The following is a 17129-nucleotide window of genomic DNA, read 5'->3' as shown; positions in this document are numbered from 1 at the left end:
GTCAGTACCGGTAATTGTGAGTCAACCATCAATCATAAGATCACGTAACTGGTGAAAAGCTACTACAATTTCTGGTATTAAATATTAGATTTAATATCTCTGGTGTTTACTTAGAGGTCTGGTAGAGTACAGTGATGGCAGTGGTTTAAAATTATACTAATGGTATTGATACCATACAAAGAGCCAAAAAGACAGACATTTTCAAACAAAGGTGTAAATATGTCTTTATTGTAGTCAGATACAGGATTTTCCCTGGTATAAGGATTCTGTTGTCCAGAAAATATTTACAGTTACCAGGGGAAAACACAGATATAGATAATGACTCAAGAATTGCATCTAAAACAGTACCACATTTTTATATGCCCACGTCTGGGCGTCCGCCCGTCCACAATTTGTTTGTGGACACTCTGCAAGTCACAATTCTTATCCGATTTTGACGAAACTTGAAATATAGGTTTATCTCCAAAAGATCTTGGCTCCTTTCTATATTGGCATGTATGGGATTGAAACTTCATGGATTATGGCCCTTGATTGTACGCAAAATCACGTTTTTAGCTTGTGGACACTCTAGAGGTCATAGCTTTCATCTTATTTTGATGAAACTTGAAATACATGTTTATAACCCATAGATCTTGGTTCCTTTCGATATTCATGCATATCGGATCGTAACTTGTTCCTTGCAATATAATTAATACTTTATTAAAAATACCTTTTAACTTGAGGCAATTGAATACACTGAAGTCAAAAGAGAGTGTGTGTTAAAATATCATAAATGTCTATGGAAACCTCGATGCTAGAGTTACTGGTCTTTTGGGTTCGGGATTCATGGCAGCTCTTGCATAATGTTTTGTCTGTGCTGAATGGCCACCAAGTGAAATGATACAAGTTGTTTTAGCATTTCTCAAGAATAACAGCTGTCCATTTTATGTGATAATAAAACAATTTATGTGTTTAATTAACTTAGATTGTTGTTGTGTATCTGGTAAAATACAGCTGTTGAAACACTGTGGTTTGAATGGTGTTACATAAAGAATAGTTTCTCCTCCCAGCCATTGATTTTATGAGCTATATAATATATACTGTTGCAGGTTCACCCTGGCTAATGTAATCATTAAAATAATCTGCTACCAGAATACAAATTGTTCTTTATGTATAGCTCCTAGATTGAATTAACGAAATTATTCTTGTTATACACTGACTGCATTCTTGTTGGAATTTATTGTGCAAAATATACATGTATTTTAGTCTATGTCATGTGGAGTTGATTTACGTCTATTAATCATTTTCAGATTTTTTAAAACAGGATATGGAAATTATAATTTATTATAAAGATTTCAGAAATATGTTTTCTTTATGTAGGCAATAATGCTAGTATATTTAACTGTTGGGATCTCTAGTTGTTAGGAGGGGATGAACAATTAAGGTTCTATGTGCACGTAAAAGAACCATTGACAGTTGGAATTGGATGAATTGTTGGGGAAGATGCAGCTACACAGGCAAAGTTTCCCTCAGTGCACTGCATTGCGTAAGCTTGTCTTTATATGCTTGTTTGTTGCAAAATCGTTGGATCTTTTTTATTATTGGAAAAGGGTGGTGGGAGATTAAAATGCTATTGTCATGTACCATTATGACCATATAAAAATTTGTTGAGAAGATTAATTATTACTTACAACATGAAATATTATTTAGGCTCTAGGGTGTGACTCAAATAATTATTGTAATTTTCATACATTATTTCTATTAAATGTTGACCTTTTCCTCATAGTGTTTATACTGATTGTTTTAACATGGTGTTATTTCTCATTTCCTCTCTGTATATGTCTATAACCTATTTTTTGTCTGGTGTATTTCCTAATCTTATAAATAGAAACTTTTAACTTCTTTCATTCACATCCCACAGGTTTCCAATCATCTCAATATTGACAAATCTTGAAAACACTAGGTACATGTACATGTAGACCAGGGACATGTCACTAGACTGACACTCAGGATAACCAGGTCTTAAAGCAACTCTTATCTCTTATGTTACATGTATATATAGCAATAATTTTACACGCAAAACAGACTTTCTGTGTTTAAATTTTAAGGGAAGTCTGTCTTTCTGCAGACTGGGGACTTATACCAAAGTGGACATAAAGATTTTTTAAAAATAAAATGGAGTTTAAAGGCCTTCTTTGCAGTAGATGCTTACGGCCATCTTCCAGATCCATTCACTGGCTTGATACCCTTATCATTTATTACCTACAGTGTATTTCTGTTGTATGTGTGCTTTGCACAAGTTTCTCCTCTCTGGTGCAGTTCTCCTACACTAGGGGAAAGTGGACAGTTCAGCAAGTAGATTTTTGGAAGATAAATACCTCTATAATTATGTAGTGTATAATGGTACATGTGACTGGAAAGATATTTAATAGAATTACAATTTAATAAAAGTTGTTAACAAATATGTTTTAGAGTTAAAACGTAATGTACATATTAGTTTATATAATTAATTGTGATGTGAGGAAAAAGGTTAGGTCAAAAAACAAGAATTAACAGTTGTGAATCTTGACATACTGTAGGTTTTATTGACATTGATGTGGTGAAAAACAATTTGAAAATAAAATTTAGCAGAAAATAAGATTCTTTTTTGGAATCTCCACAATTATGTGATGCTGTTTTTATGATAGAGTTCACAGATCTTTCATTATGGCACTAAAAATGGAAACTTGTGTTGAAGGCGATAGACCTTGTATTATAAAATCAATGATGATTCCATTTTGATTTTGTCATCGAGTGGGTGAAGATTAGTTGGAAAAATATGTTGTCGGAAGCAAACACCGGTGTCTAGGGAATATTTTAGTGGAAATTGATGAGGACAAATTGTGTCTATTATAATAGTTTTATCAAACCTCTCCTACTTTTGTATGAAGAGATACCTGAGAAATGTAAATAAAAAACAAGACTTACAAGGTCAGGTTAACAGGTGTGCAAAATAATCTTTTAAAAGTGGTTAATGAGAAAAATATGATTAAAGAGACATTTTATTTATGAGATTTAAAAAAATCACCTAATAAATGTATATTTTAAAATAAAATTTTGAAAGATCTTGGATTATTAATCCACATCTCCAAAAGAGACATATTAGGACTATTGGTCCATACATGTATTTGTAAAGTCAACCAGTGTGGTTTGAATCTCTGAATGGCTCGATGAGTAAGACGTTGGCTCGCTAGTCTGGAGGTCCCATGTTCGATCACTGCGTTGGTCTAGAAAGTTCAACAGGATTTTACGGCGTGGTTCCCTCTTGTCGGCAAGGAACAATGTATAGTTGTTTCGATGGAACGAAAAATGGGTCCGTGTACATATTGGCATGCACGTAGAAGATCCCTTGGCAGTTGGAATTCAATTAAGCCATAGTCTTCCTTAGCCCAGTCAAATCAGAACAGTAGGACATTAAATCGCATCGCATTTCATTTCATCTTGAATCTCTGAATGCATTTAGAAGAACCATTGAGAAATTAAGTCAGGCTCTCACTGGTTTGATCTGGGTTTGAAACTGTGGGATTGACAAGATAATTGTGTTTATTTGTTCAAAAAGGACGATAAACCAGGGTCCACTCATGTATGCTTTGGCATGCGCATAAAAGAACTCTTTGCAGTTGGTGTCTCTCCCACACACTAGTAACCATAGAAACAAAAAAGTATAGGTTAGTCTCAAAGTGATGAAAGTATTGTTATATTGTGTGGACAAAGCATTAATCTTCATCCATTTACAATATCTTGGTGGTTGACACCATTTTATTTACTCACTGTCTGCTGAGTTAGTTTGAAGAATATTCTAGAAATTGCAGTTCAATTCTGTTTAGGTCTTAAATAACAGAAGTCATTCTCGGCATCTCTCTTTAAAAAACTTCAACTCCATTTTATCAATGTTACAACCATGTTAAAATTCTCAACATCAATTTAACACAAGCCAACTAAAAGCTTCTCTTTCTGTTTGAAGATGGGTATTAAGAATTTTTACTGGTTCATCATAAACTATTTGATGTTGAGAACTGACTATAAATGATAGGAATAAAGTCTGATTAGCTCAACATGAAGCGTCCATGAGGTTTATTTTATTTTTGTTACCACTTTGCTTTCCTGAAATAAAAAAAATAAAAAAACCAAAACATTTTGAACGGGTGTAAATGAACTGATGAACGAATGACAGAGACAATTTTTTATGCACTTCCCATTTGTGTCGATATATTTAACGTACAATACCAGTTAAAATTGTTGTTGTTCAGTTAGAAAGATTAAAAGTAACAACACATTAAAGACATTTAAACAGTCAAACGTGAAGATTACAGATTTGAATTATTTAAGTTAACCAAAAGGAAGGATGAAAAGTAATATTTTCAAGATTAAATCAAAAAGTTGTATTTAAAACTAAACAATGTAGGTTAAATAATCTCTACTTGGTTGTTAACAGATAGAAATTAAATTAAATACATTTCAAAGCATCACAGACAGTGTGATCAATAGAAACTTCAAATGGCCCAAACTTAGGTTAAAATTGATCTACTGAACTAAATTGTGACCTAGCATTATATTTTGTAAGGGGTATACCTTTGATTGTGTTGCAGAATCTTAAAGTCTTTATTAGCATTTTTTCTGGCTATTCCCTGAAATTGATTAAATTTTCAATGTTTTAGTTGGATCAGGTAGAATTTTACTGGGTTATTCGCAGCCAAAAAATTGTCAAAAGAAATATATATCCAAACCAAAAGGGTATATATATCCTATTGATAAAACAAAGATAGAATAATCTCTCCATAAAAGACATTTCATGTATCTGGTTTTTGTGTAAAGCTTTTTAATCAATGGAACCGAGAAAATTCTTTTCATGCTTATTGCTAATCTTCCCAGGACACATTGCTTTATCCTATATTCCATACAGCTCAGAATGTCTGGTAACTGCTGGTGGCTATATCTATTGATCAATATCCATGGCAATAGATACTTGCAGCATGGAGGCAGCCATTTTGTATTTTCAGTGTGTGTCGTTATAAAAGGTTATTGATACAGTTATTATACGAAGCAGATGATAATTTAGGTGGAAATGATACGCTTGACCACCTTTTAATACATCTTATTTACGTTTTATAGACCAGCAAAAAGATCTGAAACCAAGTTACTACATAAAATCCATTCTTTTTACAACCCACTTGCTTTATTCTTGATATTTTTTAATTATTTCCGTAGGTTTAGGAGGTAATCAATGTAATTTGTTTTAGATAATTATTATCTCTTTTAAACACTAAATAAGAACTTCCTATTTGAGTGTGCTCAATAAAAATAATACTTCAATTTAAGTGATTTTGTTTGAATCTTCATTCAAATGGAGTTGATTGATTTTGCTAAAAGAAAAGTACATGTAAGCTGCTGTACACGAAATTGATTGATTGATTTTGCTAAAAGAAAAGTACATATATAAGCTGCAGTACACGAAATTGATTGTATTTTATGTTGCCATGATTATAAACATACATAATGTAATTATTGTATTTGAGGTAACTATGTTCCAACAAACAACTTTATGTGTGTTACTGACATTTGTAATTGTGTCATGAACATACATTTTCCTTAAAGGTTATTTAAGTGAAGATGTAGGTCCTTTGTTAATACACAGTATATAAACAGCAAAAAATATGAAGGAATTTAAACTATTTTTGAAAATTCTTTTATGTGAAATTTCTGTAATGTATACTATATATAAAGTGTATATGTATGTATTTTATAAAAGACTAGATCTCAAAGAAAATTGTTGAATATTTGTCATTTGATCTTTTAAATGTTATAAATGAATTCATTCTTTATAGATGTCTGTATATTTTTGTACTTTCAGATGATCTTGAGAAGAAGAAAAAAACTGATAAAACTATCATCTATGAGGATGAGGATGATTCTAACGAATCGGCTGAAGATGATTATCCAGCCATTACATCAGATGATAATACTGATGCATACCATGCCTACCTCAACATGGGAAAACCTAAATCTGGTAAAAACGAACATCAAATATTTATCAAAGCACGTAAAGATATGAAAAAGCAACAAGAAGAAAAGATGACCAAAGTAAGTAGGAATATGTTTTTAAAAAATATGTGACAAATAATCAATTTTCTCAATGTTAAAAGACTTTAACTTTGGGTAAACTGTAGGATTGTTTTCCGAATATTCCAAAAATAATCCAGTTGGACAAAGGTAGGATAATTAAGTGCCAGTGAAATTTCATTCTAGGTTTGAAGTTATGAAGACAAATTTTGTGGAAGGGCACATGAATATCAAAGCGTTATATTAATAACTTAACAGAAGATTACAGTTTACAGAACTTTAATTAACTATGTGGACACAAATTATTATTACGGTGCAGATACATAAAAGGTCTTTAGTCATCAGCAGAGTAAAAAAAGTGCATTCATCCATTTGAGAACAATACTTTTGATCAGAAAGGTTTTATGTAAAGTCGATTTACCGTATTGTATATCTGTCTACTGTTTTCACAAATAAAGTTCAATACAATATGCTAGTTAGCCAATAATCATTTTGCTAAATTAATTTAAACAAAATTAAGAGCTGAGAATGGTTCTTCAAGTACTAATTTAGACAATTAAAAATAAACAACCAAGGTTAGATACAATCTTGACTTCCACTTTCATTGATAGAAGTATGTTCTACTATGGTCGTTAACAGACTGTTCTAAGACAATAAAGATGACAACGTGAAATCAATAGAATTCACTTTAAATCACATAACTTATGTTAAAAATGGTCAGTTTTAATAACATATGGACCAAAATACTTTTTGGTAAGACTGTGTTTTAACATGTATGGTCTGCCTTTTAGTCTGGAATGTTAAACACATGAATAAATAAACAAGTTCTCACATTGTATTCAATTTCATGTAATTAAACTAATTATATTTCCGTTTGAAGTCAGATCTGTAGTGTTTGTTGTTTCTAAAGGTGTTGCCTGTGTTTAAATCTACTTTAATATTGGTGCATTTCAGTTAATGAAAGAATGGCAAGCTGCCCGAGATCACATCGCTGAACTCCGAAAAACTGATTACAAATCAGGTGATAAACTAGAAAAGGAAATTACTGAGGTAGATTATTATTTAATGCATTTTCAATTACATGTATTTGGTTGCTTGTAAGTCGACAGTAGAGCCCACTTTCTAGTACTGGTTGTACACATTTTCTATTTACCTTGAGAGACTAAGGTAATTCCATTCCATTAAACTTAAAGCAAAGTAACCCAAAAGTATCTGTTGAATGAAATGAATTTGAGCTTACTGTCTGACGTTTCTGCATGGACCAGGCTAATGAAGGACATACACCATACAATGTGATGTGAGGGCTTACTTTCCAAATGTCAAGGGTTCTTTAACAGTAGGGGGGGGGGGGTTGATGGCACTGTATCACAAGGTCTGTCATTGAGTCAACTGATGTGGTTTCGATTCCCCGGTTGTATGTGAAAAGGAGTAGGGTTGCCTGTTCAACCTCGTGGGTTTTCTCTGGGTCCTCTGGTTTCCACCCACTGCTAAAGAGCCCTACCGCAAGCAAATTATTGAAATAAAATTGAACCATATGTTAGTCCCAGAATGACCTAGTTTGTGTTGAGTGGATGATAAACCCCATTTCTCTCTCTCTCTTTTACTCTATGTCAAGATGCACACAGGACCTCTGTTTTTATTTTCATCTGAATGACTAGATTGAGTTCCTTGCCATACCCTGCGTCCTATTCGACTGACAAGAGGAAATTCTGAGTACCTGTCTCGACCAAACCCTACACACTGAGCCACTGCATCCTTTAAGACCATGCTATTTAAATTTGTTTGATTTATCTTGAAGTCTATACCTCTGGAAATGTTCAAATTTACTTCCACTTATGCACGTATATTACTGGGCGAGTTTTATATGATTATTATTCTCAAATTATGCTGATGTCTTCAGTTCCATCTCACAATGAATAATTTATTATATACTGTCGAATCTGTCTGGAGAGCCTGATAGAGTGTTATTTATTACATGACTTTAATAAACTATCATGATAGCAGAGTTACTGACTATCCGGTGGATAGATCACTTAATAAAGTTTCCACCAGCTTCGACATACAATTAACCCTGAAACCTATTTGCTGTATTATAGTTTAAAAATAAATACTAAATGGGTTTGAAAATTAAAGGGATAGTATGGGAAATAAGATAAAAGAGTTGACAGTTCTCGCTATGATAGTTAAAATAGATGATGTAAATAGAATATGCTGAAAATTGCAGTCAAATTGCTCCACTCTGAACCAAGATATTAGCTTTTGAATTTTAGGCTAGCTTCGATCATCATTACTAAAGTCGGTAGGATAAAAAGCAAAGTCTTGATTATCCATTTTTACGTTTAATTATTTTTTAAAAGATGTATTCCAATCCGCTAAATATCACAGGCTGGCGATGGCATCGAGAGTTGATTATGGTCTGTATAAGTTAATTAATGTCTAATTAATAATTTAGATAACATTTCAGGCCTAAAGAAATACCTGCAATTGGCAGATTTAGCTCTTGCATAATGTATGTTTAAATATTGTTAATAGCCCAGTTTTATTCATGTTGAATAAATTGAATGTAAATTTTTCAGAGATTTAAGAGATTGTATAAATCTTATCAACAAGAAGGAGCTGCAGAGAAAGTTCAACTTATTGCTCTACATCAACAACACATCCAAACAGATCTTAATAATCGTAAACGTGTTGCCATGGATAAATATATCGCAGCTTTACAAAAACAAGATGTAAGTATTGTTATATATAGAATTATCAAAGACGTAGATAATCCATGTGTTAGAATATTGAAAAGCTTTTATTCCTTCCATTTCTTTATATCAAGAAAGTGACTGACATGAATATTTTGTGAACCCTAAACAAGAGAAATCTTGTTGGGGGTAGCTTATTTTGGTGTTTGTAGATATATTTGTAGGTTAAGATGTTGTTTCAAATGTAGGGATCAAAACTGAATAAAAATGTTGTTGCCAAATGATGTGTGTTGATTCTTAGTGACATTTGGACAGTTGATCAGAAAAATGTCCGGGAATCTAGCATAATTCCATATCTGGTCATTCTGAAAGGATTTTTAAACGTGATCACATTTACATTGTTGATTTTCATTGATGTTATCGATAAATATTGAGAGTGTAATTGGTATCTATTTTTATAGGCTCACAAAATATTGAAATACCTCAAAGCGTACATCCGTGCTGAAGAGAAAGATAGGATGCATACAGTTAATCATTATGAACATACTGTCTACACCAATAAAGAAGAAGCAAAAGAAATGTACCCTCACATGCAGGAACATCTAGATCTCATCACACAGAGACTGAACCAAACAATGACAATGTTAGCAAAATTCCCAGATATGCAACGTAAACTTCTCCCTGAAATCGGTAAGTTAACTCTTTTACAAAATAAAATGTAATGCTTCATGCATTTGGCTGCTCCTTGAATGCAAATAGTGTAAAAGTATGTAATACCAAGGTTGTGGACCTCGAGGTCACAATTTTTATCCGATTTTGATGAACTAAAGATCACAGTTCCTTTCGATATTTGCGCATTTCTGGCCATAACTTCCTGGATTGTGGCCCCTGATTGTACAAAAAAACTCATTTTATTTTTTATTTTTTTAGCTTTTTCTCTATCCATCTCTTGCAAAATGATGACATCCTGTTCTGTTTGTGTTGCTGTCTGTATTCTGTTTAAATTCATTTAAGACAATCTATGGTATCCTTGTGTCAATAACCAAGAAATTGTTCTTTAATCTTTCAGAGAAATTCCGTCAACGTTATCGAGCTGTTGATCAGAGCATCTTGAACATCGTAATGGGACCACCAAAAACTGAAATTATTGCTAAAACAACTAAAGGTGATGAAGAAAGTAAGTGTGTTTTCTGTTTGCAATATTTGGGTGTGACTGCTTTATTTTTCAACAGTTAAGATCTTTTGAATTGCTATATTTGATTAATGCAGAGGAATATAAACCTCTTTAATTACCATTAAAAGTTGTCCAAACTTTGGTTTCACTCCATATGTTCAAATAATAATCTTTGGCAAAGAGATACATCTCTTTCAACAAGAGAATATATATCTGATTTTAATTCATGTTAAGGGCGTTGAGCACATTTTAAAGCTACTAGCACTGTATTTTTTTGTTGATAAGATATGACATATTTTGTTATTTGGGGTGATAAACTACATATCAATCACTAAAAAAATGCCAATTTTATTTACAATCTATGTTCGAAACTTGGCCTAAAAGCATGATAATATAAAGGGTGCTGATGACAACAAAAGTCAAATTTTCTGAGTTATGTCTTTATGGATTTTCATCCAATTTATCACAAACAATTCTAATTGCAATCCCCAAAAAGCCACAGAACCATTTTCATCCAATTTGTCACAAACAATTCTAATTGCAATTCCAAAAAAGCCACAGAACCATTTTAGGCTATAGGCTGTAGTTTGTCTGGTATCCATGGAAACGTCAAAAAACGATGAGTTTTCTTGGAAACTCTATTAGTACATGCTAAACAGAGATATCGATAATCCCTGCCATGGATCGAAAGTAGAGGTTAAACTCAACATTTTGACACCAAATACATTATAAAATATCAACTAAAGTATTTTAAAATCTTTGTTGATTATTTACCTTCAAACAAGATTTTGTGATTTCTGGTAAATTCTTTGAATACGTCCACAACAAGTTTTGAAATACAACAATTCAGATGTAAAAAGTAAATATTTACTTAAGTGCACTACTCCGCCGATTTCAAAATCATTTTATACATTCAAAAATGGTAGTCTGACTTCGATCATCAAAAAAAATAATCAGCCAAGTTCCAGTCGCGATAGATGGTAGACCTGGATAATTCCTTCTGATGTCATATATAGATAGACGTCAGTAATCCAGTACAGGGCTCACGCTGGCTTTCATTTTTTTCCCGCCAAAATGGATGATAATTTTTATATAAAAAAAAGGGTTCATATTTTTTTCCGCCAACTGGAATATTTTATCTGCCAAAAATGTGTGATAAAAAAGACAACATGTAACAGTTTTATGTCTCTGGTAGAAATAATTACCGAATATATACAATACAATACACAATATAAATTTATGTTTTGCTTGTACAATAGGCCTATTGTTATTTTCAGGTACCGTAAAGGTATCAGAATCTGAATCCCTGATAGAATGATTTAAGTTTCAATTATATTTGTATATGAGATGCTTAGAATTATATGTGTCGTTCACTTTTACAGCATTTTGGCTATATAACCCGTTCTTATGTAAACGAAATTCAACTATCAAAATATTTCATTCTCGTTGAAAAGAACTGTCGGAAATTTTTGTTAAAGACGAAACGAAACATCAAATATCACCGCTTGGATTTATCATTAGGAGGAAATAATGACTTGAGATAGGCTTTTATATATATCATTGACAATTATATATTATCAATCAACTAATCATGAATCTAAGACAACTGATTAGTATTACTAAATTATCAGCCAGTTGATTAATTTATAAAATCTGCCGGCACGTGATTGACACTCAATGTAATTGTAATAGTTAATATACGATTAGAATTTTAAGATTTTTTTCCGCTAGTTCTCAAAAAGAATCGCCAGTACCGCAAAACGTTATCGCCAAAATCAAATTTTAACCGCCACTTTCATACTTTTATCGCAAAATTGCAACTTTGGCAAACGACAGCGTGAGCGTTGATCCAGTGTGAAACTATTGCTAGAGGTGGCCATGATTGTTTATTGTGGATGACTTGAACAGTGTGTAGGGCGTCATAATTTATTCAAGAACTGATCTAGGTCAGGGAAATCTTCTCGTTTGCTATAAATAGTTTTTTTCTTTCCGCTTACACCTCCTGTCGGACAGTTATGTGTCCTCTGGGTTATTTTACACATGGAACAAGTGTGCAAAGTCTTAATAAGATTGGTGCTGAAAAGTTAGGGCATATCTTAGACTACTCAACTCCCATGAATCATAATTTATTCTCTTATATTGGTATTATAGTTGTTTTTAGTTTGACATTTCTAATTCATGTTGAAGCATAATTCATGATTATATAATTGTAATTTCAGCTGTTGTTATTACCAATGAAAGCCAGCAACCAACATCTGTATTGGATGAATATGATGGAAACAGTGAAACAAGTGAAAATGAACATGAATATCATTTCCAGGCTAATGCTCGAGATGATACTGTTGGTATTGATCAGGTAAGTAAGATTCAGGTTTGATACAAGAAAGGATATGTATCAGTAACCATGCTGATGAACAAAACAAACAGTTTAGCATGTTCATATGAAAGGCACTTATAAAATTCAAAGAAGAGTCTTGAACTACAAATATTTTTATGTTATGTAGCATATGATGCCTGAATACAAAAAATAAGTGCACCTCGCTATTCTGCATACTTAATTCCCATACGGTATAAAAATTTATGTCAGTATTATTCCTACAAAATTACATGTCTTTATACAACAGTATTTTAAAATACGCAATGCAGGCATGGTCGCAATGTTATTGCCGATGTGGCTTGTTTTTCCCCCCAAAATGAACCAAGTTCGTTATGCGTGAGCAAGTGCCATTTTACCCGCAAAGTAGTTTGTTAAACAGAGAAATATTAAACTGGTGGATACATTTTTATATGCCCACATTGAAATGTGGTCGTATATTGTTGTCGCCCCCGTCCGCCCGCCTGTCCGTCCGTATAAATTTATACATAGTGTTTAAGGTCATGAGACGAAGAAGCCTATTGATTTTCAGCGGTTTTCGATAAATACTGCTAGAGTTATCGCCCTTGATCACTACAAAAAATCTTGTGGAGGCTCTAAAGGTCAAAGTTAATATCCGATTGACTTTAAATTTATACACAGTGTTTAAGGTCATGAGACGAAGAAGCCTATTGATTTTCAGCGATTTCCGATAATTTTCGCCAGAGTTATGGCACTTGTTCATTTTGAAAAATCTTGTGGACGCTCTAGAGGCTAAAGTTAATATCCGATTGACTTTAAATTTATACACAGTGTTTAAGGTCATGAGACGAAGAAGCCTATTGCTTTTCAGGGATTTCAGATAATTACTGCCAGAGTTATTGCCCTTGATCACTTTGAAAAATTGTGGAAGCTCAAGATGCTAAAGTTAATATCCGATTGACTTTAAATTTATATTTAAAGTCATGAGACGAAGAAGCCATATGATTTTCAGCGACTTCAGATAATTACTGCCAGAGTTATGGCCCTTGATCACTTTGAAAAATCTTGTGGACGCTCTAGAGGCTAAAGTTATCATCCGATTGACTTAAGATTGATACACAGAGTTTAAGGTCTTGAGACAAACAAGTATATTGATTATCCATGAATCTTTATGGCTTGAACAGCTAGATCCATGATATTAAAAGCTTTGTATACTAAGTGTTAGCATGGGGCAGAACTTTATAAAAACCAAACAAATTCTAATGGTTTTCTGATAAAGAGTAACAACTTAATGAGTTGTTACTCTTAATCAGATTTTAATGTATTATAAATGTTTCAATACCAAAAAAAGTAAAAATATGCGACACCTCTTGTTGACTGCTCGGACGATATAGCTGCTGTGGGCGTATGTTTCATTGCCTGGCAACCTACCTTTCATATGATTATAGCCTACGGAATATTTTGTTGTCCAGTGAATGGAAAATGATTAAAATATTGTGTGATGGCAAATGGGGTGCCCCAGGAAAATTGTATAAATGTATCATTATTTCGCTTGGGAAGAAACTTTAGAACCACTGAGGCGAAAACTTGAATTGTACAATCTTGACATCGATGCAGGGCTCTCACTTCATAATTATGTCAGCTGGTTAACTTGTGTTTCATTGATGATCTTGAGTGCCAAGCTTTATCTTTTCACCTGTTATATATAATATACTTCTTGGTGTATGTAGACATGTTACATTACATTAAGTCATCACACATATTTCATTGTTTCAGGAAATGAATGTGGTGTCTGCCGTTGCTACCAACAAAGTAGGAAGTACTTTTGGTATCGCCATTGGTAGTGTCTCAATCTTTGTCATTATTGTTGTTGCCATAGTAATGTTACGCCGAAGAGGAAGCAGACAGACAGTTACCCATGGTTATGTTGAAGTAGATCCTGCTGCCTCCCCAGAGGAACGACATGTAGCCAATATGCAGATGAATGGCTACGAAAATCCAACATATAGATATTTTGAAATCGCCACATAATCATGCTTGTTGTTATGCAGAAATGTGCATTGTGGGTAGATTTTTTAAAGATTCATTTTGTAAATGCTTGTGGCCATCATTTGATATTAGTTTCTTGTCTGTATTGCTCCAGTGATAAAATTAACTATTATTATTATTTTGGTCCTAGATTATGTAAAATGCCACAAGTGTAAATTGTCAACACGCTCTAGAACAGACAACACAAGGATGTTTTTTACTTGTAAACATTTGAAAGCAGTTTCAAAATTTGATTACTTTGGATTGATAAATTAATGTGTAAATATGTTTGTTTATTTTAAATGTTGCATATTTAGCTTCTCAAGGGCGACATTTTAATCGATTTTTACACAATTTTTATTGAATCAAAATATATGTTATCCATACAGACAGATTGAATTCATCTTGTGTTTGATATTTTAAAAAAAGAGTAATTAAACTGAAAAGGAGATATTTTAAAAATATATCACTACCCCTTCTCCCTTAGAAATATGTGATTGCTTGTACTCAAAACTTACATTTAATAATTTAAAATGACAAGCTAGAAAGAAGGGAAATAACTCTTCCTTCCATTAAAGTCGAGATAACTTTTCTTTTAATATTTTCAACAATTGAAAACTTATTGAAGTTGTGTTAACTAATTGAAATATAATGGTAAAATATGCTTGTTGAATTGTATTTTAGCAAGTTGGCGAAAAGTCATTTATTATTGTAAAATGACTCTCCCCACCTTCATTGTATATTGCTACATTCACTGAATGCACTTGTAATGTGCACATATATGTTTATTATTATTATATTAATCATGTCATATATTGTATATGTATTCGGATGGAATGATACTATAATATTGTAGTCAAGCAATTACTAATTAAATGTTATCTGGTATTTTTGGTGAAATTTGTCAAAGTAAGTATATGTACATTTTTTTCTCTTTTTTTCTTATTTATATTACAAATTTTTTCTCTGGTAGAAATATTACGCTGGATGTTTCTAACAACTTTTATAGTTTTTAATCAAGATATTTGACTTCAAATATCATTAGCTAATTGATAAGATCTCTGCTCAACAATAACAAATCTTTGAAATGTAATTGGGATATCTATTTACAAAAATAACCGTGTTTAGTTCACAACTAAATTGCTGCCCATAACGGTGGGGTTTTGCATTTGTTTAGTAGATTTTATTAAATGGCTGGTTTATTAAGACTGCCAAGCAATCAAAACCGTAATTTTTTAAATTTGAGATCTGGCTACTGAAATTAAGGTCTAGTAATTTGAATGTGTATATTGCCAGCTTTTATTATTAGTGTTGTAATATTAATGTTTAATATGTGTTCAGTGTAATGGTTGATATATATATACATATATATATATATATAGTGATAGCAAATACACTATTCATATAGTCAGTATACTCTTAAGAACATATTAATTTCATACTTTGGTTAATTTATATATAAACTTCTTTAATAACTTTAAATATTTTATTTTATATGAACAAATCATTTTTCCCCCCCTTGAAGCTGTTCAAAAGAAAAGCCAGGGCTCGGTTACTGGAAATCTTAGATTTTAGTAACATTTTACCAGCAAAAAATAATCAATCTATTATTTTTATCCTGGTATAGCATTGAAGCAATCATACCAATAACCTAAGCATAAGGTACAAACCTAAGATTTTTCCAGGAATCGAGCTCTGGAGGTGTCACTTTAGCAAAAGATGTTCTCAATATTTAAAGTTATTTTAAAGTTTTGAAAGATAAATTTTTTAACATTATGGGTTGCTATTTTTTTTCCAGCCTACTTAATTAACTATGATATATATTATTTGTAATAATTATTATTAAGAAATTAATTGTACTAGTACCATGTTTCCATTTTGATATTAAGTATAGGTATGTGTTTAAGAAACCCCCATCAATGCCATTTAGTTTCTCATTTTAGAAGTAAAATGAGCATTTTAAGGTAAAAGATTATGAATTATTTTGGTCAAATTTTCTTTTGGGATGACAGTGAAATTATCAAAAATTCAGATTTGCATAAACCACTCAAATGAGATTTATTTTGTTTGTTTATCATTAGTTTGTCTATAAAAGAAATACTGGATCAACGAACTGGCTCAATTTTACCACCAGAGGGCTCTCAACATTCCATTCTAATGATTGACCAATCAGGTTGTGTTGTGATGATCATGTGATAAATTTTCTATCTTTAGCTTTGTTGTGGTTGGTCAATTATTATCTGATGCCATTCCATTGGCTGTAACAGTTGACACCAGTCCTTATTTAGACATGCAATACATGGTAACATTTTATTTTAGAATTATCCAGTCATTTATTTGCTGTAGTCAATTCACTCTTCTAATAAACACATTTACAATAAAACATTTGTTCACTTATGTGTATTTGCCAGAGATAACTTGTAAAATTTATGTATATACTATAGGCGTTTTTACGAGGAACCGATTAGGGCTAATCGATTTGCATTTCCTTTCAAACACATTTACGGCAAAAATTAGCCTAATCGGTTTCACCTAATTGTCGTATTTACCACGATTTGCCAAATCGATTATGCAAATCTTCCAAACGTGCTCGCCTGCCGGATTGACGATTCGATTTCCAAAGATGGCGTCCCCAACAAGGGACACGATGTGCAGACGTTAAATCATTTTCTTTTGAATTTCACATTAAAATATGAATATTATGGACATTCCTAATAAAAAATACTGGGCATTTGGGGACAGTCAACTGGTACAACTTTTCGTTTTTATTTTTGGGCGGTGTCGCCAAGAACATAATAAAGAAAAGTTAATTTTTTTAACATTT

The 17129-nt window shown here is 32.2% G+C and overlaps 1 protein-coding gene across 2 annotated transcripts in view; it reads left to right on the top strand.

The window, feature by feature from the left end:
- The window catches only part of LOC126830259 (amyloid-beta precursor-like protein), a 53049-nt gene extending 36361 nt beyond the window's left edge, over positions 1-16688 (top strand). For both annotated transcript variants that reach the window (XM_050560617.2, XM_050560618.2), the window contains exons 5-11: positions 5870-6099; positions 7033-7128; positions 8655-8807; positions 9230-9458; positions 9838-9945; positions 12162-12298; positions 14054-16688. In XM_050560617.2, coding sequence (XP_050416574.1) covers positions 5870-6099; positions 7033-7128; positions 8655-8807; positions 9230-9458; positions 9838-9945; positions 12162-12298; positions 14054-14308 — 1208 coding nt within the window. In that variant the 3' untranslated portion in view covers positions 14309-16688. The remainder of the gene's footprint in view (positions 1-5869; positions 6100-7032; positions 7129-8654; positions 8808-9229; positions 9459-9837; positions 9946-12161; positions 12299-14053) is intronic.
- The last annotated feature ends 441 nt before the right edge of the window (positions 16689-17129 follow it).

Source organism: Patella vulgata, chromosome 8 (assembly GCF_932274485.2).
Source record: "Patella vulgata chromosome 8, xgPatVulg1.2, whole genome shotgun sequence".
Classification (NCBI taxonomy): domain Eukaryota; kingdom Metazoa; phylum Mollusca; class Gastropoda; family Patellidae; genus Patella; species Patella vulgata.
The sequence above is the reverse complement of the archived record's forward strand: the minus strand, read 5'-3'. Positions and strand labels throughout refer to the sequence as shown.